At 42.2% G+C, this 25,196-nt stretch overlaps 1 protein-coding gene across 4 annotated transcripts in view; it reads right to left on the bottom strand.

The window, feature by feature from the left end:
• Positions 1 to 25,196, bottom strand: part of CHCHD6 (coiled-coil-helix-coiled-coil-helix domain containing 6) — a 117,242-nt gene that overhangs the window by 42,090 nt on the left and 49,956 nt on the right. For 2 of the 4 annotated variants that reach the window (XM_067303318.1, XM_067303319.1), the window contains exons 6-7: positions 12,537 to 12,607; positions 10,548 to 10,670 (exon numbers count right to left, since the gene is read on the bottom strand). In XM_067303318.1, coding sequence (XP_067159419.1) covers positions 10,548 to 10,670; positions 12,537 to 12,607 — 194 coding nt within the window. The remainder of the gene's footprint in view (positions 1 to 10,547; positions 10,671 to 12,536; positions 12,608 to 25,196) is intronic. The other 2 variants (XM_067303320.1, XM_067303321.1) reach the window with 1 other exon arrangement.

Here is a 25,196-nt window from a genome sequence, read left to right as displayed (position 1 = left end):
ATAGAACGTGTTAGGATTCCTACAACTATTATCAAAACAGATGCAAGAGGCCCGCTTACAGGAGCTAGGAAAAAGGCAAGAGGGAAAGGCTGGGATGGGAGGGGCAAGGATACCATCCACGGACAGGGAAGCACGGGAGATGAGCTCTGACAATACCTCAGAAATAAATGCAGGACAAACAGAATATGAAAGATCAAACCAATAATACATGCTCTCCTCTGTTTAGAGGAAAAGGGAAAAGATGACAGGTGGGAAAGAGGAAAAGATGATGGGGGGGGGGGGGAAGAAAAAACCCCTTAGCAGCGTCTCCTTTATCATACTGGCGAAACGGACCTTTGCTTCTCTGCTGCCCAATGGGGAGGAAGGCTACATACACACGAAATCCATGATTTCTGATCTTCCTCTCCCCCTCCCACTGAGCAGTCTAAATCAGGTCTTTGTCTGGAAAAGAAGGGAGAGGTTTTCTTAAAAAGAAACAAAGGACATCCTTCTCTCTGCTATCCCTTGAGGTAAGCACAGAACAAGGGGGATCTTGCTGCATTTTGACACACCAAGAGTTACCAAATCCTCTCTAACACTGCGTATTCCCTTTACTTTATTTAATAAATGAAATCTCATCAACTTATCCTTCTTCTATTATCACTGCTGACATCAATCTGATAATATTGGCTTGGCGTGGAATCGTGCTATTATATGTCCTCTTGATATTTAATTTAAGAGAAACGTCTGCAGTGGGGTGAATATGTGAAGCAAGCTTTTTATTACTGGCAGCAGTAAGGACGCTGGGAGTGAATTAGACATTCATCTTAGTCAGGGCCAATCTAGAGGCTCACAAGAGGTTTTCTTCTTAACCCTCTCCTAGCTGTTCAATAGCAGCAGGTAACGGCTGCTCTGGTCAATAACTGCATTCATTTGTCTCGGTAAATTCATTTCTACGTGGATATAAACCCTATGAAGAAGTGCTGAGCATCTGGGAGGTTAAAGCAAGGTTCTTAGAGAATTTCCATCGCAAGTTCTGGGTTAGTAGGAAGAGTGCTGGTGTAAACATCCAGCAATTAATCAAGGAGCAACACAGCTTTCAAACACACACACACACAGACACCTACTGCAAGAAATGATTAAGGCAATATAATCAGGATATAGACCCTATAGGCATAAAGTTTCAAACACAGCACAGTGATGGTTATTAAGTGCTTGTTGCTGCTGACAGCTTCCCTCTTCGAAAGGAAAAGTATGGACTCAGTATTGGAAAGTAAAGGAGAACAGGAAGATGTGTATGTATTTGCTACTCCTTCCATCCAGCTGAAAAATTAGACTAGCCAAGTGTAGATACAGCTTTAATGCTTTAGGACTTGGCAGCTCTTCAGACTAGTGCAAAAATACCTGTAACTCTACGGTGATTACCACACTGTCACTTGGCTTTACCAGGTAGAACAGTGATCCCAGATGGAGTTAAAAACAAGATCCTGTTTTTACCTTTTACTCTGGCAAACCATGCAGGCTCAGAAAAAACTCAAGATACAGACTGCAGGTATCTAAACTTAGACATTTAGGCACATGTACTAGGAAAGCGAAAAGCAAAAGACATGCAGGATCCCTCGTATAAGCCAACTTTAAAGTAGCTAGCTCTAGTACATAGCTACAGGCAGCAACCTAAATCCTGTAGGTTCCTTGAAATTCCTTGTAGGCTGCAAAATCCACCAACAACTGAATTAACTACTCTCTGCTGCATAACTGGATTGCCACCTGTGTCTGAGCTAGCTTGAGCAAACCTAGGTTTATCTGCACCATGTTAGTCACCACTGCAACTACCTTAGAGAGCCTGGAGAGTGGCAGGTCAGCAACGAGATGCACTGGTAACACTGTGAGCAAAGCCTGGGGCACACAGCAGCGGTCTCTGCACGTCGGGAAGGAATCAGACTTGTCATACAGCTAGTTAGTGTGTGTGTATAACTAGGGTGTTTATGTGCATTTCAGATGAAGCTCAGTGATGTTTTGGTCACACAAATGCAGAGTGCTACTGTGTTGTATTGTACATACATAAAAACCAATAAGCGGTTAGCTGACCTGTAAAACTGCCTTCTCCCTTGGGTAGCAGTTGGCTCTCACTGATGGCTTCTCTTTAACATGTCAGAAAAATAACTCCAGACGGATGCGATGCACAGCACATAGAAAGGTTCCATCCTCTCTCATTACTGCATCCTTGACATTTACAGCAGAAAATTAAACACAATTGAAGCATTTCATTCACATATAACAAACTCATCACCACAGAACAAGCAGCCAGGAAAGCTAGCTTTCAGCACGGGCTACAGGATGCTGCACTGTCACAACGCAAACACCACGGCCTCACTACAGCCTACGGGATTCCCTGACCCTGTGGGTCAGCTCAGTAACGTGGCTTGAATGAAAGAGGGAGGAGGCATTTTGCAGCTGCTTGGCAAGAGAAATTGAAGAAACCTAAGAGATATCCAAGTGTCTGCTAAAAATTTGGTAATATTTACGCTACATAACCCAGCACAGTGTAAACAAACTGCATGCCTCATCAGGAAGGAAATATTTCTGATCAGCCTTATGTATTCAAAACACTGCTCATCAGGCTTTGTCACTGATCTGGACTGAATACAAAGCTAGTAGTAGTAATATATTGCATAAAATAAGAGGAGATGGATTAAAAGGAAAGGTGAAACCTTGTGACAATTTTCTTGAGAAGGGGGACATTACCTCCAAATTTCAGCTGGAGTTGTATTGTAGTAGCTGTATTCTTGTCTTTCTAAATCTTTCCTGTACGCCTCATCGTATCATCTGCTTGTAGCACACTACTGCACAGCTGCAATGTTTCCCCCTTGCCCCTTTCCCTAGACAGCTGCATTTCAGGAATAGGCCACCTGATTGCCTTTTTCACTACCTTGTCTATAGAAATGCCTAATGAACGCATAGTTATAAAGCACTATGAGTTTCCGGGCAACTCTGTGATCCTACAAAATTTATCACTCACATACTTCCCAATCTCCACTCCTGTTTTGACAGCATGTTGAAGCTGCCACACGATTCCCCACCGCAATTTGTGCGCTCAGTTCACCCTTGTCCTTTCCAGTACAGATACCTCCTTTCCTTGCATTCACAGACACACAGAAGCTGTTCCGAAATTTTCTCCTATGTAAATAATTAGATCCTATCACTGAGCACAAGAGTTAACACAAATGTCCAAATCTCAATAGTGTCAACAACCTATTCTGTCACTACAGTATGTTCAGTGAAAACAGCCTAACCCAACCATATTTTCTTCGTGAAATAACAAAAACTCTTCTAAAACATGTGGACGGAAGTGGAATAAAACTAGTATTTAGCAGTTTTATATAGCAATAACAACATTTAATTTGGAAAACCTTTGGAAGTCAGCATTCTCCCCATTTCAGTGATGAAATTGATGCAAAGAGATCGCGTAACCTGCTCAAAGCACACTCAAGCTCTCTAGCTTATCTACTCCAAATGCCACATGAACTCCTGTCCTTTTATTTGTTCTAAGCCGAAACACAGGCAGTCATTGCCCATTTAACCAACAGGTCACCCTGAAAGACTTCATATTATGTTTCCTCATTGGCCTTTGCTTGATGTAGCCTCAAACAAATTTAACTGGCTTCCTTATCAATCCCTAAGGCTTAAGTTACTTTTTTCTTTTTCTTTTTTTTTTTTTTTGGGGGGGGGAAGGGCAGGAAGGGGGCAATATGCAAAATACTGCACAAAACCATATAAGATGGCACGGTCCCTGTCCCACTGAACCTGCAAACCCAGTCACTAATCAAATCTATTGGCATTCTGCATAGCAGATGGCAAGTGGTTCAGAATAATGACTTTTTCCCACAAGTAGATAATTCCAATGTACATTTGGATGTAAATTCTTTACTGATTATGATGACAGAATATTGAGTTAAGAGAAATTCTGCCAGTTTGGAAGAGGAAAGGAAAACTACAGCCTCTTCCATGACTTGCCAAGAGATACAGAAGTTAACAGAACTGGATCTCCTGCTCGAAAAGCCATGCACCATTCTTCCCAAAGATGCCAAGCTACTAAAAGCTGACTAGCAAAGATGAAGAGCCTAAAGTTAGCAGCAAAACGGTCTCTGGAAGCCAAGCAGGAATGAGTCAGAATCTTGTTGCTGGAAGGAGTTCTCTGAATCAGAGAAGGAAGCTGGCTCAGCTCCCACAAGGCAGAAAAGCAATATAGCAAGCAATAACTGAATCTGAAAACAACACACAGCCCAACAAGTGACCCGAATAGGGATTTTGTTTCTTAAGATAAAAAAAAAAAAAAAAAACCCGACATCTAAAAACTGATTAAGAACTTAGCTCAGGAAGGGAACGCATGCAGCTTACAGAATGCATGCATTACTGGCCCTAAGAATACATGGGCTGTGATAGTGCTATAATGTCTGGGGGTCAGCCAGGGAACTGCATACTGGAAGAATGCTGAACCTATATTTTTTTGGTATATGGAAAAAAAACAAAAAATATTGTAAAGAAAATAACTAAAGATCTGATATGCTGATTTAATATAGCCACGAGACATGAGATACAGACAGGTTCAGTACATTTTTCCTATGGGAGAAGATCTTGTAATGATGTCAGAGTGCTAGCAATATGTTCTTCTTAAAAGAAAACCTTGACCACTAATTTAAATAGCAGTTACTTTCCTAAAATGCCACAAAGCACTATACTAGGTCTCTACAGTTATACTCTTTACATCAGACTACACAAAGGGGCATCAGTGATGGACCAAAAAAAAAAAAAAAAAAAAAACCCAATATATTCCTCGCTGACAGAATGGCTTATCCTGCTAAAGATGCAGAGAAAAATTTTGAAGGCAGAATGAAGCTATTATCATTGAAGTTCTGGTGGGATCTGAAGCTAAATATTCACCTTACTACAAGGTCCCCTTGCTTCTGTGCACACGTTCTAATCTTCAAAACCACAGTGTCCCCTTTTACCATGCTGCGCAATTCGCCAAGTACTGACGCAGCAAGATCCCCATTAAGAGCTACTCATGCCCCACGAGAACATGGATAATGCTGCTTCCAGAGAGGAAACACAAAGCTTTTAATTTTTTTTTTTAAGGGTTTGGGGGAGGGGTTTTTTTGTTTCTTTAAGTAAATGTCATCATCTCAGGAAGTCCTCACAGAGTCCAAAAAATCCCTATAGAAAATAATTTAGATAGACTGGTTTTCAGCTCTGAGAGAGTAGCACATGAAACACCTCTGGCAAGTTAAGGAAACCAGCGCCTACTTCAGGCTGCTCCACTCCGCGGTTAGTGGTGGTCACTATCAGGTTCAGGCCCCAGCAGCACAATGCTGAGAAGCTGTCTCCAAAGAAACAATATCCATCCCAGAACAGTCCACACAAGTAGAGTGCTCCTGCCTTCCAAATGCCACTTTTGTGCCAAATTAGGCATGACTCTGGTTGGTGTGGCAGGCATACGTCCCAGACAAGCAGGCAAGAAATGCTGCCAGGACTAGCAAGGAAAATGAAAGGACAGGAAGGAAGGGCCAACCCCGGCAAGGTCCTCTAACATCAGACTGAGCATCACCGACCTTGAGACTCTAAAGCTGATGGGACCCCACAGCCTTAAATCAAATACTATAGACAATTGCTGACTCGCACAAAAATATTTTATCAGAGTGATTTCATGAACTACCAAAATCACATCAAAGAAAAGAAAAAAGGGGGTGGGGGGGAGTCAAAGCCTGATGAGATGGTAGAGATGATTTCTCTCTCCCTTTATAAGGGAAGGGAGGAACTCGCTCTCTCATCGGCCACGAACACCCAGCAGCACCAGCCTCCCCCGGGGAGGGAGCTCGCCAGGCTGGAGGGTGCGCACAGCTGGCTGCCCACAGCGGTCGTTTCCTCAGCAGATGGAGAGGGAACACACCGGGGTACAGAAGGTCTGACCTACAGGACACATTATTTCTTTCCTCAAATTTCCTCCATCAGTACTTGCCTTTGGTCGCTCCTATCATCCCTCCGTCGCTTTGAGTGGAAACTCTGACTCAAAAGCGCAGACATTTTGCGCAGAGCATATGATCCAAAATCAGAAATACAACTACTGTTCAAAATAGCAACCCTGCCCTTGAAATCAGTTGCTAATGAATTAATGACCAGATCGTAAGGAGTGTTACCTCAGCTTTGCCTTAGGCTGCTAATTAGCAAACAAGTCATTAATTTGCTGGTAACAAGTGGTTTCTCAGGCATTATTGCTTCTGACATCTTTAATTCGCCACTCTTTTTGGAAAGCTTCCCCAGACAACTTTAGCCTCAATCCCTTACAAATCAGCCCCATGCCACTACCACCAGCACACTATACAACACATATGCAGCAAGACAGAGGCACAAATACACAGCAGGAGAGAGCTGAGTTAGGTCATTAATTAATATCCAGGATACCTTTCCCAACTGAAGGCAAGGGGAGGGAGGGAGCAAAGGCACAAGAAGTTTCTGACTTTGCTGTGGACCTGTCATTACATCTAAACGCACAATAAAATACTTTGAAACCTGGACAAATACATCTTGCTTCCACCACAGTGCACAGTGGAATACATAGTTCCCACACTAAGAGCAGGGTCCACTTCTGTTTTCACTGCATACTCTGTGATGAAGCTTTGAGCCAAAGTATTTCACATACTCTGATACGCAAAGTACGTTTGAGTTTTATCAGCTGCACGAATATCCATGCTTTTGAAAACAATCTGGATTTGGTCTGCCAACACGCCCTGATCTAAGAGCTTTATAATGGCAACATTACTACAGAATACAAGTGCTCTCCATGCAAAAATCGATAGCAATAGAAACATCCCTAATAGACTACATGGAGTCTTTGGCACCTCTTGCTCTGCTATTCCAGTCTTTGCTGTTCAGCTCTTAATTTTACAGACTCCCAAGTTCTACCAATGTACCTTTGAAGAAAGGTTCTTGTAATTTTGAGAATATATATTAACATTTTATACCAGTTTTTCAGTTCTAACAGAACTGCAATCTAGGTTCATTGGACTGATTTATTGATTATCCCTCCTCATGCATGGGAGGAAAGATGATATTGTGAACATTAGATTAGAACATCATTTACTAACTGGACAAACAAAGTCTTTTATTTAAAAACATCATCTTAGCAATCCCCAGAAACCAAACTTCAGAAAGAAGATATGACAGTTTGGATAAAGCATGCTAGCTGATCAATCTTCAAGAATTAAAAATCAGTCCAAAAAGGATAACCTGAGCTAACTGGAACATTTACACAACTTCATTTCACATATTTGACTTTCATTACCATACACCATATCTCTAAAGCAGCAGGGAAATACAGTGATTGGAAATCAACGCACCAGCGGAAATAGTTGCTTGACAATGGGCCTTCCTGAATTAGAAAATGTTTAAAAACTGACCCATACACTCTTTTACCCACTTTTGAAACAACTTTGGGGAGACTCATACCTTATAGTCTGTTTCAGCAATTTCCTACTACAGACCAACTTCATAACCATAAGAAATAGCAAAGCTTTGACTAATAACTAATCCCTTTATTTGAAGATTACGTGGAGCAGACTCACTACAGACAGGATTGGGAACAACTAACACAAACCAAGCACTGAGGGAAAGACAGGACTGGGATGGAGCCAAACCCTTCTCTTGTGAAGGTATCATCATTGCAGGGCACAAAAGTGCTATGCTGAGATAAGGCTGTGGATGAGCTCCAAGCACTAGTAGTCTTTTATGCCCGAAAATTCTAAAATCCCTATTGCAGAGGCTCTTAATTTCAACACTGAATTAATCATCTCTCTAATCTAATAATAGGAGAAATCCCAAAGCAATTTTATTTGAAAACTATGTCTCTACTCTTCTTCTCCTTGGGCTTCCCCACTGTCCACATAATATCTATTTCAGAGCTTGACTGCCAGGCACAGCGCTCAGAATCGAAACAGCTGGGGCCTTGCAATAGATTTCAAGATTAATAAACTCAAGTATCACCACATAACTGTCTTATAAACTTTCCAGATCTACACAATCAAGTAAGAAAAAGTAAAATAAAATAAAAGGGGGGGGGGATTCCTCTACCTTCTGGTTACTGCTGCCATTTTAACTGAGGGAGCATCAACCCCATAAAACGTTGTGCAGTTTCATAAGAGCTTCATTTCCACGGGTATTGGAAGTGAGCCGTAAATGCTCTGTGCTCCGCAGACAGTCCATCTAGGAACCTTCCACCCCCTGCCCACACAGAGGCAGTTTGGTTCTCTGTTCCACCTCCAGCCCAGGAGGATACTTACTACTTGCCAGTTTCTCTAACATAATCGCCGTAAATACTGATGCCTATTAAGTTTAAAGATCTTAGGACCATTAAATGGAACTCTTAGATACTAAGTCCCATATGGAGTAAATCTCTTTGGCAGTTTCTCCATCGGAGAGCTGCTGCGGATTCAAGGCTGATCTCTATCAGGATAAGATAGAGACATTCTTTATGCACTCCCTGATAACAGCACAAAGCACTCGCAGTCCTCTCGGCACAACATGCAAAGCAACAAGGCCTTCGGTAAGCAGCGTCAAAGAGGGTTCAGCAAACTATAAGGAGATCTCAGAGGGAAATTCAGCTTCAGAACAATTTTATCTTTTAACAGCTTCCTAATCCCCTCACCTCACTCCTAGCTTTACCTTTTAAAGAGAGAGTCGGATGCCCACCCCCACCCATGCCAATCCTTGCATCCAAATTTAACAGCTACAAAAATAAAATAAAAATAAGACCACCTTCACAAAAGAAAATAAATCAAATTAAAGAAAAACAGCATTTTGAGGATAAATCAAGAGTGCCTGCACTAAGCCATAACCTCTTTACTGATGGTTTTTTTTCCCCTTCCCCTTAACAGATTCAGGAACTGTAATAACATTTAATCCTCAGAAGCTAATCTAAATGTAACACTCAAAAGAAGACAAAGACAACGCAACAGAAAAAAATTTGGCCACTGCCTTTTGGGAGTGCTGCTTTATCCCCGGAGCGAGCGCATTAATAGAGCTTGGAATGAAATGCCATTTTATTCTCTGTAGCAGGGAGGGGATTAGCAAGTTGTCTTCTCTAAACCCAGTCTGAGTCATGGCTCTCTGAACACTGAGAAAAGGATGTGGAACGAAGTGAAGGGCGGAGAGCACTGACTTTTTATTTACATGCTGCTTCTTTTGTGGGTGGTTACTGATGTGCACAGTTTGCTAAACAGGGAAGGACGAAGAAAAGAGTTCTAGGTCCCCAGACTTTAATTCTGTTGGTTAACAAAAGAGAAAAATAATAATGCACCAATTATAATAAAATCAGAAAGACAATATGTCCATGGCAATGGTCCAATTCACAACAGCATGTAAGCAACAAGGGCAAGTTGCTCAAGGTGCCGAAAGCTCTGCTCAGTGGTTTCTTGTTGCTAGGATCTCCTTCCTGGGAGAAAGAAACAGGTTGGACAGAGCCCAGAACAAAGAGGAATGAGACAGTGTGGTAGGAGGAATGCAGAGACGGGAGCAGGCTGGGTTCAGGTGAAAGTATCAGGAACAAAGTCCGTCACGCAAGCCAGGCCATGCAAGCATCGAGCCTAGCATCCCACCTTTAAGTAGAAGCCAAGAGCTAATGCCCGTGTCAGTGATTTAATATGAAGCTCAGCACTAAGCACTTCACTTCTGTTTCTATACAAATGGAGATAGAAAGGTTTACCTGCCTGCCTCGCAGGCATGCTGTGAAGGGTCACTGGTGGAAAGCCCATACAATATTTTCAAGCCCTGAAATGCTATATAATCACTAAGGAGAGGAAATGGCCCGTTGAACACTTAACCAGTTGTGCAGAGCTGTAGGTGTTGATAAAGGAATTAAGGAAGTCAATAAATGCCAAGAAAATACTGTTTTTTTTGTTTCAGATATTTCTTATCTTTGCTGCAACATGGTCTCTGAAAAACAGCATACTCGCTGTGGAAACAGCCCCAACTCAATTCCCCTCTTTCTCCATCAACTACACTGATGCACAGCGGATGACAACAAACACAGGGTAGATTAGTCTCACGAGGTGAGAAAGGCAGGTCTGAGAGTTCACGGTGAAACAGAGATAGTATGAACGTGGAAAGACACACTGGAAAGGAGATGCATTCTCCTCTTCAGGTGCAGAAAATGCCACTCCTGATTTCCTGCTGGTAGAGGAGCCGCTGTAGTCCGGCACACCCAGGGTGCTTCTGGGAGCAGGCAGACCTGCGCTTCACTCATAGCTTGGCTACAGAATCCAATCCACTTTACTTTGATCGTGTTTCAGTTTGCTCTTCTCATCCAAGTTACTAGATCTGCATAAATAAGTCTTACCTAGCTTAGCACTTACTGTGCTTGTCTGCCTAATATGAAAGTGCAAAACAATATGAACAAACTATTCTTTCCATTGAATTCACAGGCTCTTGTAATTTATTTCCATAAACAGGCAGTAGCAAGTCTTGAATATACAAAGCTTAATAAGAGGTTCTCATAACATGCAAACTTCAAGTCCTACCAAGTACGCACGAATGCCCACATGCAAAGGAAGTCTCCCTCACTCTGCCCCAGACATGTCGTGACCCTTGCTTGAGGCACGTACGCTCTTTGAGAGTGTGTGTTGTACGCTGAGGCAGCAACCCTGAAAAGGATCATGGTAGATTATTATGAGAGATGCATGCACTGCACACTGACAAGGAAAAACAACGATTTTTCCAGCACATGCCATTATCAAAAGGGCATTATCAATCCTAAACTGCACATCCTCACACACAGCTCAGTGCAATACTGGTTATTCCTGACAATAGAGAGTACAAAGTTCTCTTCCTCCCTCAGTTTCACTAGCCCCACACAGCTTGTCTGTTCTCAAGGCTCACCATAGCCTTGAGGAACATTTCTCACAGTAAAATTCATGTTAGGCCGGGTGTCTATTTGGGATCTAAGGAGGGCAGCCTAAGGAACCTGCCGATCGCTAATGACTCATGTTATATAGCCTCCAAATAGGAAAAGACTGCACAATAAGGCCAGAAGCCAGGGATTCGCAGATGTTAAGGACTCAAAAGGGGAAAGAACCTCAGAGACCCTGTAACACATTTTCTGATTCTTGAAAGAAAAATCATTAACTAACATTTGCATTGGTCTCCGCCACTAACCATTTTGAGAAATGGTTGCATTACCAGAGGGTAACCTACATTACCAGTCTTTACCTCCACAAGGAACAGAGAAGAGACCAAATTAAATCTTCGGAATCCAATTTAAGATCACAGCTAAAAATAGCTTAGCAACAATCTGTAACAGCAAGTAAAGAACATAACCCAAGGTCACAGTCTCTTCCTTTACAATCCCATAAGTCAGTTACAGGTCTTCCCAACAACTGACCACACCACTACAGAAGCAAATTCAGAAAAGACTGAAATGACTGAAGACTGTCAGAGCTTCATGTCCTATAAGTTTTTAAAATTTTATTTAAAAACAGAACTTAAGACTTCTACTACGGAAAATCGTATGAAAACGCACAAAATGTGTCAGCTGCCTTGTTTTGACTTCTTTAGCAAGTTATTGCTTGACTGTCCAAACAAAAATGTGAAATTACAACAGGTTATATGATGCTTTGGCAGCGAAACATAATTTTAAATAAAGACAGCACAATATACTGCACACCCCACTAACATATTCATTGCTGTTATATTATCTATTTATGCAATTAAGTATCATACAGCCTGGACCAGACCCAACTGGACTACATATGTTGCTACTCTAGTTTACTGTATGTTGGCCAACTGTTTACCCAACAGAGATGCGTGTGCTTCTCTTGACTGTGTAATTGCTTTGGACTCATTAATATTAAAGAATTATAGAAAATATTTTTTCTTGGACAGCTGTTAGTGCATGTGGAACAATAAGCTATATAACACAACTAGCAAATACAAATGGAATTTAGATACTAAATATGCTCACGGTAAAAAAACAACACTAAAGGTCCTCTAATTATGTCAAGATGAATAAAAAGGTCAGAAAAATCATTTCACCCATTCTAGGAAAACATTATAATTACAACTCTATTTTGACTGAAATTTACACAGTAAAGATTTATGCTATTTACTTTTTTCTTCCCTGGTCAATGAAAACTTTAAAAGTGACTTTTTCATACTCTTATGCACTAGCCCAATGCTGCAATGTGTAGATCAAATATAGTGGGTCAATGTTTGAAGAAATTAAACATGTTCCATTGCCATTTTGAAAATCCTGGAAAACATTTGCACTGAATTTGGATTTTCTAGTCCATGTCCTCCCTCTTGTCTCCCCTTGCAAAAGCTAACAACTTTATCCTAAATTCCGTCAAGCTTGGCACAGAGAGAGAGAGAATGCTAGTTTACAACTGCTCAGTCCCCTAAATACCTGGCAGGAGGTAACTTCACACTCCATTTGAGGGAATATCCTGAGGCTATACATAGAGCATTATAAAGCGCAAGCAGAACTGCCGAAAAGAATAAAAAAGGCTTCTCACTTTATCCACTTCTCGGCGTTGGTGGCTGCCTCGTGGTACTGCTCCGACGTCAGCTTGTAGAGTTCTGCATTCTGAAACAAAGAACGCACCGCTCAGCTCCAACAGCAACGGCAGCGCGAGCCTGGCCTGCCCCATAGCCGTCGTCTGTAATTCATAACAATTTCCAACAACAAAAGGCATATTCAGTTCAAAGAACCCCCCCAAAACGCTAAAAAGTTTATTTACTTTTTAACAGACTGCATCAAGGCCACAACGTGTCCTCCATTATGCGTTTCGCCTTTGTGAAGGGAAAGCGAGGAGAAAAGGTCTCTAACAGCCAGCCATCAGCTTTGATTATTTTGATTTTTTCACGTAACCACAAAAACAAGGTGTTTCCAGCAATGAGTTATTTTGAGGGGCTTTTTTGTTTGTTTTGGTGGGTTTTATTTTAATTGCTGCGGAGAATCTTGTGAGTTACTGAAGCACAAGTATCAAAACTGGCTGCTAGCACTGGAAAATTCATTTTACATCTCAGTGCTTTTACTTATGTTACTTATTCTTTAAAAGAAAATTATGCAGCATGTTTCCCTTTTAACAATATAGGGAGGCATATCAGGTATCAGTCAAGGCACTGGCAAACAGAGCCTGGAGCGTCTTGATCTAGGGCTAAAGAGGTTTGCGTTAAATTCTCCTGAGCTCGCGCAGAAAGAGGGTTAGTTCACAACCGCTCAGCCCTTGCAGATGGAGGGTGAATTCCCCTCCCCTGCTGAACTTGCAGCCCTCCCAAGCATGGCCAGCACAAGGGAGCCGCTGCACACCCTGAGCTACTTCATTGCAAGGTCTTGTGTCACTAACTGCTGATAAAGCTGATTTAAGCAAAGCCTCCAGCCTTTATACTAAAAAAGCTGCAGTTGCCTCATTCAAAGCTCATCTGCAAGGCTCTCAGTCTGAAAAAGCACCTGCAAAATATATGCAATCATCTATCATAAAAAAAGTGACAAAACTGTACCGAAAGTGAGGACAGTTATTCATTTAGGACCAGTTCTAGCTGCTATCTTGTCTCTCCCCAGACTTGGTCATTTTATATAGAACACCATTCTTGCCTTTCTTCATTTATTTTCCCATGAATGCAGCTGTGGCCCTGCACATGATGAGACTACACATATTGTTCAGTGGTTGGAAAAAGGAAACGACAGATATAACTGAGGTTCTATTAGTGGTTCGGCCACTTGTGCAATCCTGGGCAAGTCACCCTTTTCCATCTGCAAGCTAGGGATAACAGCTGTCTGTATCACAGAAGTTGTGTGAAGCTTAGCTAATTGGGAGGTTTATTAAGGTTTTCAAAGCTGAGACTTCAAGGTGCTATATTTAAGCATTTTATCTCTGGTGCCTGAATTTATGTCACATACTTTAAAAAAAAAAAAAAAAAAAAAAAAAAACACAGAAGAGACTTTGCTTTTCCAAACTTTGACCTAAGAGACAGACTTAAACTGACAAAACACGGATGAGTAACCACTTCAAAATGCATTTTACCAACAAATTGTGATTAATGTTTTCATTTACTTACTTGTTACATAATGGTCAAGCTTCTGTGCTATTAAACCCATTTTATTCATTCCTCAGCTTTTAATGGAGCCTTTTTCTCTGTCCTGTAAACAGACCTCATGACTTTCAGCTCCCTGCTGTTACTTATTCACACATGAAACTACAAGACCTGTGCTCCATTAATTAAATTTGCCATTAAAAATTAAATAATGTGAATAAGTAGGCGTAAGCGTTATCTCCATGGGTTTCCTAAGTCTCACAGTTTCTCCAATTACTTCCCAAGTAATTTTCATATTTCATACTGTCTGATTTCTCAGAGGGACAGGATTTGAGAGATCAAAATGAGAGAAAGCGGGAAAGAGAGAAAGCAAGGTAGTAAAATTAAACATTTTTAGGCAATAGGAAGTAGTCCCATCAGATACTATTAGCCTGCAGCACTCTGCAGTGAAACAGCAGCAGGAGAAGAAAACAGGAACAAATATGTTGTACGTGAGACCCAGCATGAGGTTGGCATTTAACCCACCTAAAGAAAGAAAAAAATAGCCAACAGATTCATTTGCTGGTTTCACTGTCGATAAGGTGGTTGTGGTAGGACCTTGTCTAGTTTATTAGAGACAGAGTTCAACCACCCAATACCACGGACAACCCCGGCTTCGACATCAGCTACAAACCTGGACAGAAATAGCAAGGAAAGGAACCAGTATGAAGTGGCTTTGGATCCTAAAGTGGATGAAAAGCATGAAAAGCAGGCAAGTGAGAACCTGAATGGAGAGGCAAAAATTTCAGTGAGGGAGAGGGAAAGGAGCAGGGAATGAGGCCTCAAAGAAACCACAAGGTACATAGCAGAAAGCAAAGATCAAGGAGGGGCACAGAAGATGTTCAACCTAAAGATTAAAATTGCTCAGTTTTAGAAACAGAAAGGAAACGTCTTTGCACGCGATCCGGCTGTCCCTCTCGTCTTTAAATCAAGCCTTTCTTTCTCGCTCTTCACTCCTCCCAAACAAAAAAATTAAAACGCCAATGAAGCAGTATTTCCAATGCTATGGATGAGTATTTTAAAGGCTCCCTCAAGGAAGAAAAAAATAAATAAATAAAATAAAAAAGAGTTTTACCATTTAAACCTGAGTTTGCTCAACAAGCAGGCCTGTTAAACAGGTTTTCTTTGGCCTCTGGGCCTCTTCTTACCTCAGGAAAGTGGCATTTGCTTTTGGCTTAAACAAGAGCTAAATGAGTAGCAGACGAGGAAGGGGCTTTCGGTGTGAGTGCTTACATAGGGAGAACAAATTTCCAAGTAGCCTCATCTATACAGCTCTAGCTGCAAACCTGCTTCATTTCAATATTTTACCCTCTCACACTGTGGCAGCACAGAATATTCCAACAGCCTACAAAAGTCTAGGACTTTATAATAAGGTTGTAAGTGAGGAACCAAGCAAAAAACCACATATGCCCTTCCAGGGACTTCAGTAGGGCCACGCACACCTAAAGGCTATTCAGCTGGATCAAGATGTGGCATTTGCATTTGAAACAGACCGATCTGCCCAAAATCTTGGCCAAGTACCTTAACTTTATACTGCAATATTCAGTCGCACAGCAAAACAGAGAACATTCAACATAAAAATTACAACATGTCAATGTTGCTTTTAATTTACCCTCACAATATTTGATGCTTGAGATAAAATGGAAGCTCACAAAGGAAAAAGTGGAACATGAGACCTCAACTATTATTAAATAAAGCTCCTGGCAATCTTAGTTGCAGAAATAAGTTTAAAAACATGACCAAAGGACACCATAAGGACTCAAATAACAAGAGACAAAGAAAGAATGAATGAACCACCTAAAATGTTTCACTTCTCTCAATAAAGCTGAGCCTTAGGGGAGCCAACTTCAGAACATCAGAGGTTTGTCATATGGGGACAGCGCTCTCCAGAGAGGACAAAAACTAAACAAAGAAACATTCATTTGAAGGATTTTTCCCCTGCTATTAAATGATGGTTCGTAGCAAATAATAAAAACATCGAGAAGTTATAAAAATACATAACTAAAGTCGAAAGACCAACAGCACCACTTTCCTTTACCCTGCTGTTCCTATAACATATTTGCTGCTAAACCCTTGCTCCCCATTCTTCTCAAAAAAACACAGGACTGAAAATTCTCCTTCCAAAGCAAAGCAATGTTAAAACTTCAAGCTAAATTTGGGACAATTTTAATTCAGCATTTCCCCTTAGCTGCAACCACACACAGAAGCTCCTATACTCATTACTACAACTCTCTACACTGCCCAGGTCCTTTCCAAACAGCACAGCAAAGAAAGTAAGAAAACAATATAGCAAAGCAAGGCGTTCTCAGGGCTATTTCAGGAGGGAAAGCAATTGAAGCATAAAGAAAAAACCCTGCCAGCTCATTCTCACATTGACATCAAATCACATTCCTTACAACTTCAGCGAAACATGCACTACTTGCAGTAACATGTAAAACAGACAGAGCAACATGAGCAAGAGGAACTAGAAATTAATCAAATTTTAGGCAAAATTCTTTGCAAACATTAAGCAGCCGCAGCAAAAAGCTGACAGGGGAACGCAGATTTCTCCATCAGGTTAAGACTGGGTCAATAGATCAGAAGGTGCTCGGATTAAAAAACAAAAAAACAAACAAACAAAAAAAAAAAAAACAAAACAAAACAAAACCCCACACACTACAGCTATCTTGAGATATTTTGACACCTCAGAGTATAGAAGCTTGTCAGTGGTCACAGTGCTTAAAGATACAAAGAGGATTAACAGCTGTTGAAATGCTGCCAGCCTAGATGAATGCTCGTGATACCTCTGATGAAAGGGAGCAGGCCAGCGGAGGCCTTGACAGCCGCTGCGGGCGACAGCCAGCGGATCAGAGGGTGCAGTCTGCCTCGCACCTGACAGACGCGTCGCTTCGATTCCCTCTCCCGCCGTACGCGCTCGCCGGCTTCCAGCAAACCTCCAAACGCGCGCCCTGATCAAGCCGGAAGGAGCGCGAGAGCCGGTGCCGTGTCAAAGGAAAAACTCATATTATGCTCCAGGAGCAGAAAACACCTCAAAACTGGGCGAGGAGAGAAAGGCGAAGGAAAAGCAGAAGTTACTGCTCCTCCATCAAATGTCAACTGGAAGATGTCCAAATTCCTCCTTCCCACTGCTTCTGAAGTGAGGAAATAAGACTTCACATGATCCTGGTATCCCTGCGTGACTGCGGCCCCCCGCTCACTCACACGCCGGGGCAGCGAGCGTACCTGTGCTCTGGACACAGAGCTCCCGTGCGGGACAGAAAGCTACAGAAAAGCTGCAGTTAGTGCAGGCTTTGGGAACCCCATCTGCTCGTATTACGGCCGCAGGGGAACGAAGGTACGCTCGGGCTCCAGAGACTTTGGGGGTTGCTGGTTCACACGCACTGCAAATCAGGTCATTAGTTCTGATCTCTCACAAGTCTCATGCAAATGGTTCTTAACAGCTTTGAAAAATTACCCCATCTACTTGCACCCTTCTCCTAGGTACACAGGCAGATGAGCTCAACCGATTTTTTTGCTGGATGACTCTTTGGAACCGTTAAAAAAAAAAAACAAAAACAAAAAAACACACTACATAATCAATCCCTTTTATCAACTTTGGTTCAAAACAGGGAATTTGGAAATTTCAGGACACAACGCAAGCAGCGATCTCTTCGCCAGCAGAGCACACTCTCAAGTTCCCGCTCAGCCTCTTTGTTGGTATCAGCTAGCATTTGGCTAAAAGATAATCGCTCCTGCTTTCGCATTCCTACCAAATGCAAGTGCACATGCACATAGAAGCTGATTAACAAGAAAGAAATATGCACATAAAGCATATCATGGGGAGCCTAGAAGCCAGGGGTTAAACTGCTTTTATGAGAATTCAAATGTTTTCTCTTAAAAGGTAATAGAGGGAAGTTGCAAACAACTAAAAACAGCTTGCTGATAAGGAAAAACGATTTTTATCCAAAGCCAACATCTGAACACAGCTCTGTTGTTTGCTGTTCGTGGGTGGGTTCATCCACTCTTCCCGCTGGGGCCAATAATGAAATGAGAGCATTGAATTTGTGTCATCTTATTCTTTCCTTTGGCAATAGGCTATGAGATCATAAACTTTGGATTAAGAATCAGAAAAGCCAGGAAGAGAGCAATGTCCCCAGTAACAACATGGGAAAGTTAAACCAGTCACGGGCAAAAGTACATTCCTGTTTGCACAGATCGTCTCATGCTGCAATATTATCCCGAGTCGAAAGCAAGATATTAATGCTGTAGCACATTTAGACAGCTTCACATAGCTAAAATCCCACAAAACACCAACCTCTGCAAAACTTTTGGAAGGTGGGTTAGGGAAAAGGGGGAAAAGGACCACAGCTAGGTTTACCCTGTGGGTAACAAGCTAGGCACAAAAAGGCTACACTACTTGCCCCAAACCGCATAGTGAATCAAACAAGGCTATAACCCAAGACTTCCTAGAAGCAGGTCCCAAACTCAAGATACTCCATCTGAACAGCAATGGATTTACAATCCCGGACCAAGACTGCACTCCAGAGTCAAAGCATCTTGGTGTCTCCAGGAAGGTACCCTGGAAAGAGTCCAGTTAAAACTATGATACACTTCTTATGCTCTGTGTGCAGGGAAAGAGGTCTCACATGCATATCCCACAGAAAGATATTAGAAACTCAGGAGAGGTTGCAAGAGCCTCACTGAACGCATGAAAACCCTCATGTTATCTTCAAGCCAGAAAGACAGCCAACGACAAAGAAAGCAGGGACAAAAGCACAGAAAGAAATAAGCACTGCATTTACATGAGGTTGCTTTAAAGCAGACCATTCTGAAAGTCTGCAATAAAACAATAGCAATTCTTTAAATACAAACTCTGGAAAGTAAAGTCACCTTTCAAAGAGAAAGGCCACAGAATGCCAGCAGGCAACCCAGGCTTTCTGACAAAGACAGCAACGGCAACGCGAAAGGCCCAGATTAATGATAAAACTGCAGAAGGCTATCCCTATGCTCCCCTCCTAGCTGAAAGTTTAATATAGGAGCTAGGAGTCTTAGGTGAGGAATTCACAGCAAATGCCCAAATCAATTATACCTGACAAGCGCAGGTAAACAGGTCTCAGAGGCATTGATTAAACATCCAGCTTTTCAGCACCTGCTTCCGAGAACCCCTCAGCCTGGCTGACCTGCACCGGGAAAGCAGCGCCCACGGCTTTCGGGGCTCAACGCAGCCCGCTAAAGCCCCCGCCCGGGCTGGGCTGCTGCACAGCGAGTCTTGCGGTGATGTACGGGGCCCAGCAGCAGATCTGTCACAAAACCAGGCACGAGCTGCTAGATCGCAGGACGCCGCCTCTAACAGGCAGGCACTGTCCAAGAGAGACCGACAAGCATGCGGAGAATCAATGCGAAGGGAACGGGAGAAGAGAGAAAAAAAGTGAATTGTCAGAACATCAAGGGTACCAAGCTAGAAGTTCCACTAGGATAGTGACCAGCACTTCAGGGGAACCGGGGGCGGGGGGGAATAAAAATACTAAGAAAGACAGTCATCAAGTACTTGTCTTATATAAAAGAACATTAAGTACATTCCCCTGCCGGACCCACCACAGGAGCTTATTTGGGGAGGGAAAGGGAGGAACGTTACCATTAAAGTTTGATGCCATCATGCAAGTGCTAGTAATTTGATACAGCCTCCAGCAGAGGCTTGCTTTCCTCCCACCTGCCTCCCCACCACCTCAGACTGAACCACACAGCTAAAACTCCCCGGTTTCTCTGCTGAGAAGGCCCCTAACCCTCATTTACAAGTTGCAGGCAACTGGACCAATAAACAGTTTCTGTCCCCTTTCTAAAAATTTTAGTTATATTCATGGTCCCGTCCTTTTCCATATCAGGTAGTCAAGGAATGCAACTCACTGGATGCCAAGAGGAATGCAGAATAGGAGGGATCCATGGCAGGAGAATATACAGAAGGACTGGAGAGCACTGAAAAAAATGCATCACATCCATGCCCTTAACAGGCAGAAGGAATTGCAAGGGAGAGAGTCACTAAAACAAAAAAAATAAATAAATAAAATAATAAAAAGAGAGAGAAAGAAAGAAAAACAAACAAACAAAAAGCAGAAGTATACCAAAGCCTGCAACTTCCACCCCCTCCCAGGGTTTTTCCTCCAACCCCAATTGCAAATTATTCTCCATGTGCAGTTTCCAGTAAATCAAGCTTTGCTAAATAACCCCGACATATGCAGGGCTGAGAACCAGCCAACAAGCAATGATGAGATGTCCCTGAAATGATTAAGGAAAATGCAGACATCTCTCAGGTTACAACGAAGCCTGTTGTACTTTCCCCTTAGCGCATATGCAATGCTGCAAGCACTGTGCCGAAAACCTCTGATATTCAAAGACTCATTTGGTTGACAAGGATCCTGTGGATTCGCGGACAGATTGTCACACAAACTGTCAGGTTTTTAGAGAGACTATCAGACCTCTCTTTGCCTACGTTATGGAGCACATCAAAGACACAGAAGATGAACCAGACGCAGACTGCACAGATCTGACAGAATGGTGGGTGTACATATTCAGAGTACTGTACTGCACTGCTGGGGGGGGAGGGAGGTTTAACGTGAATAATCAGGGGCTGAAAGTTCCAGAAATGTGACAGTTTTTGGCAGCAATTCTCATCTTTGCATTTATTTATCTAAGAGAGAAACTGCCACACTAGAGGCAAACTTGGGAGAGAAAGAAAAATTGTATCAGCAGCAATTTATTTTGCCACCATACTTTTTCTTTATTATCATTAAGCCCAGAGCATTTTCTGAAGATATTTGTATTTCCAGTCAACGTTCTCTCACTACGCTTACGGCTTCTTTTCCCATTTCATCCTGTAGTAGAGCTTGGTTTAACAATTACAGCCAAAAAGACTGCCAGTGACTTTGCAGGTCACTGTGCACGGGGAACGGAAGAGACAAATCCACACTTTCGCAGGTGCCCTCTGGCTGGAGCGTCTGCCTCCAGATGCTCAGGAGCTCATTATTCAAAACTTCAGAGGAGCTGATTACCCATGACTTGAGTTTGAAGACATAAGCCATACCTGGACAACCAAAAAGTGAAGAAACTACAACAACAACAAAATTATATATATATATATAATATATATATATATATATATAAAAAAATAAAATAAAACCCTGAAACATTAGGGTCTCACTTTTAAAATGGAGACAATGTTGACTCATCTCCCAGTGAACTAGAAACTTTAGTTAATAAATACCTGGAAAAAGTTCCCAGCTCAGCAGCTCAAAAGTAGTCTTAGAAAGATAAGTTGATGTCATTCTCCTTTATTAATGTCACTTAGATCACCATTATAGACCAAGAGTATATTTGTTTTTACAACTGACAAAGTTAATTCTACTACAAAATGCTGATTATTACTTAGAAATTAAAATAAAGTGTAAAATGAATCACTGATAACAAGAAAATGAATTAATACAGACTCTGTTGCCCTTCCTTTACAATACTGCTGTCACATAACCTCCATTTCTCCCTGCAAGGCATCAGCTATTCCAGAGAAAAGAACCCTAGTATCTTTTTATATTTATTTTGCTATTCAAAATGGATTGAAATTCTCCACACAGTAAACAGAAAAATAAATACGATGTTTATCCTAAGATAAAGTCAAGAAGGACAAAGGGGGAGGGATGGTAAAAAGGATAAGAAAGAAATCTGAAGATATTTGTAAGCAATTTCCTTTCCATCATTGACGGTCTCATCCTCTCCGCTTTTAGTCATCTTCTTTCATATGATTTTTACAGAATAGTTTTGTTTCTTCTGAAGAGGGCAAGGCATTGAAGAGACATCTTTGTAGCTGGCAAGAGCTTGTAAAGTGTCCGAACACAAGCCAGTCGCAGCAGAAGGACCACAAACCACCGATCAGGCGAGAGAGGCATTTTCACAGCACAGTTATTGAGAAGCAAATATATATACACACACATGCATATATATAAAGAAAAAAAACACGCCAACTGGCGGTGCAGGCAGCCACACAAATGCTTCATTCCTGTACTCTGGCCAAAACCATCCTCAACCGTGGTACACGACATCACATGTGGCCTTGAATACTGTTTGGTCACCACCAATTTAACATTATATTTTCATTATAAAATCCAGGAGGAGAAGGAGAGGGAACAAAAGGCCTTCTCACTTTTGGCCTGTTACAAAGTAACAGGAAGAATTACTTATTAACATTAAACCAGAAAATTCTTGTAAAGCCTTGTTGCCAAGGCTTCTCAAGAGCATAAATGGAAGAGCGTCACATACGCGGTGCATCCACCGTGTATCACACACCCCCAGACTTAAGCTAAATCTCCTCCCAGAATTTAATCTCTGGACACCACCTCTAACAGAGTACTCCAAGCAAACAACCAAAGAGTTTGTCTATAGGACTAAACGAAGAAGCAATAAACGTAGGCTTAAAGCTTCTAAAGCAATTACAGATGCCTGTACCAAAATATTGCCTGGGGCGGGGGGCTGCTGTATCTGATAGACTGTGCAACAAGAAAAGGCTTAGGAAAAAGTGTCCTAAGAGCCTGTTTGGGCTCATGAAGCGTCAGTTTTTCCACCTACGTCTACTGGACAAGACCATACAAAACTCCCAGCCCTTCAGCTGTGGACTGCTGAGCTCAGAAATCAGATAATAGGAACACAAACAAGGAGACGCAACTGTAATTTTGCTGGGGATGACAGGAAAAAAATAAATAAACGCTGCAGATCTGGAACAATATCCTCTCTTCGCAGAACAAGCGAATGCTCAAACTTATAACCTCGCTCTGTCCTATTCTCAACTAGCAAGGACAAACTCTTTATTCCTCACCAGGCTGCCTTTTGCCTATCACGGGAACTGACAGCGAGGATGCAATTTTTTTTGTTCTTGCTGCAGCAAACACTTGCATCTAACAGGGGGAAGAGTTATCATCTCCATGGCACACGAATGATTAGCCATCAGCAAGTAATGGCTTTTTGCTGCTCCTAACAGAAGCTGCATCTGAAGGAATGATCGAAAGGCAAAAGGCCTCATATACCAACTCTTAATCCCCTGAACTGCCAAAGGTAATTTTGTGGTAGACACAACTGTGTTATGAAAACTGAAGTTAAAAATAATAATAATGACTCTAGAGAACAGCTGAAAGTTCTCAACTCCTTTACATGTTCAGACAGGCACACAATAGAGCATTTTTGTATACCCAGATGAGTTCCCTCCCTTTCAAAAAAACTACAGTCCAGCCAATTCAAGGCTTGCTACATGTCAGGACAAATTAGACAATTTCTGTACACTGTCCAATGCGTCATAAGACATCTCTAGGGGGAAAAAAATCCAGGCGTTCCTGGAGTGACCCAGACTCGCAAGCTCGCAGCAACCTTGTAGGCTTAAAATTATATAAGCAAAAACATGGCTTTTTATTCAGAATAGCGAGGGGGGAAGGGAGAGAGAGAGATTTAAGCCTTTCCTCTCGTGCAAAGACCTGAACCACAATAATTGAGAAGGAAAAGCTAGTTCTGCTCTTAAAATAACCTAGTTATTACAAGTCTTCACAAATCAGAGGCTTAGACTTATCTCATCGCCTGCACACACTTCTCCCATCTCTTGCTCCTCTGTTGCCCCTTAGAGACCGACACAGATTAGGCGGCCAGCACCGCTGCTTCTGGCTCCGTGGCCTTTCCCCGTTGCCGCTCTCACCTGCAGTGCTGCCCTGGGTGCAGACAGCAGCTGTGCGCCCACGCCGGACACCCTGCGCGGCCCCACGGGCCTCTGCCAGCAGCGCTCCACCAGGGCTCGCATTCAACCGGGTCTTGTTTTTGGTAGGACAAGAGGCTGGTGGAGAGCAGGTGGCAGGCTCCTCACACACACACACACACACACACACACACACACACACACACACTTTCACCCAGATTGTGTTAGCTGACAGCTACTCCGCTGACAAGTACGTAATACAGGACAACATTCTCTTAGCATTTCTCAGGGTTGGACTCCACAGAAGGCAGCCAATTCTAGTGCCCAAGATGCATGTTTACCATAATTATTAAAAAAAAAAGCCTGCAAAACTAATTAGTTACTTCATATCTACTTATAATGGGGCTAGACTGAATGGGTGAGTCAGGTAATCTTGATTCGAGTCGAGGTGTTCAATGGTAAACTGAGACTGGAATCATTTTTGGCATAGCGCAACATGTAGCCAAACAACCAGCTAACCTGGGAAAACCAGGCAAACAAAAAGACCCACTAGACATAATCCTGGGATCAGGAGGTTTTGCCATAGGTGAAACAAGTATCATTTGCAGTCAAGACCTCACAGTGGGCCGGATGGTGCGCATATATTTAGGAACATTAAAACATGTTATTTACAAGCTACTTCTGAGTCATTCTGGTCTCTTGGGAGCGTGCATTAGATGTTCAAGAAATTGGAATAGCACTTATTTATATGTTTCTATAAAATGACTGGTGGATGGGGAAAAACCTTCAGAGAAGTAGCCCTAGGCTGTCACGAAACACTTATTTACCACACCCACAGTAAACTACCTCTATTAGAAAAAACACACATATACAACCACTTCAGCCACTGAAATGGCAGAGTAGTCACTTCTCGAAGTTTGGTCTCTGAACCACTTAACTTCAGCACAAGTTCGAGATGTTCTGTGAAGTCAGACCAATTTACAGAGTAATTCCAAGCCATATTTTTCATAAAAATGACAACAGTGTGTTCTGTGACAACAGGGCTAAAATTTTAAGGACCTTTTAAAATAGGCCTAGGTCTTGGTTCTATTTTTAAGTCACAACATTGACGCTTTTTTCCTGCCACATGTGGAAGGAATGCTGCAGGTCAAAACAGAAATCTCAGATTCCCCAAAGGCAGGGTCTTAGCAAAGCGGAGTCCATACACACATGGAAGTTTTGTCTACCTGAAACAATTTGCAAGATCTGGAATATCCCAAGATGAGCACAAGTTTCAATCATCCAAATCCCAGCAGACACACAGACTCCAGGCTAAGGTCTGGAACATATTTAATCAATTCACTCTGCTAACTCTCTACAGTTTCATAAAATAGCCAATACTGCAATAACAGGGCCAAAAATT

This window comes from Apteryx mantelli, chromosome 12, assembly GCF_036417845.1.
Source record: "Apteryx mantelli isolate bAptMan1 chromosome 12, bAptMan1.hap1, whole genome shotgun sequence".
Classification (NCBI taxonomy): Eukaryota; Metazoa; Chordata; class Aves; order Apterygiformes; family Apterygidae; genus Apteryx; species Apteryx mantelli.
The sequence above is the reverse complement of the archived record's forward strand: the minus strand, read 5'-3'. Positions and strand labels throughout refer to the sequence as shown.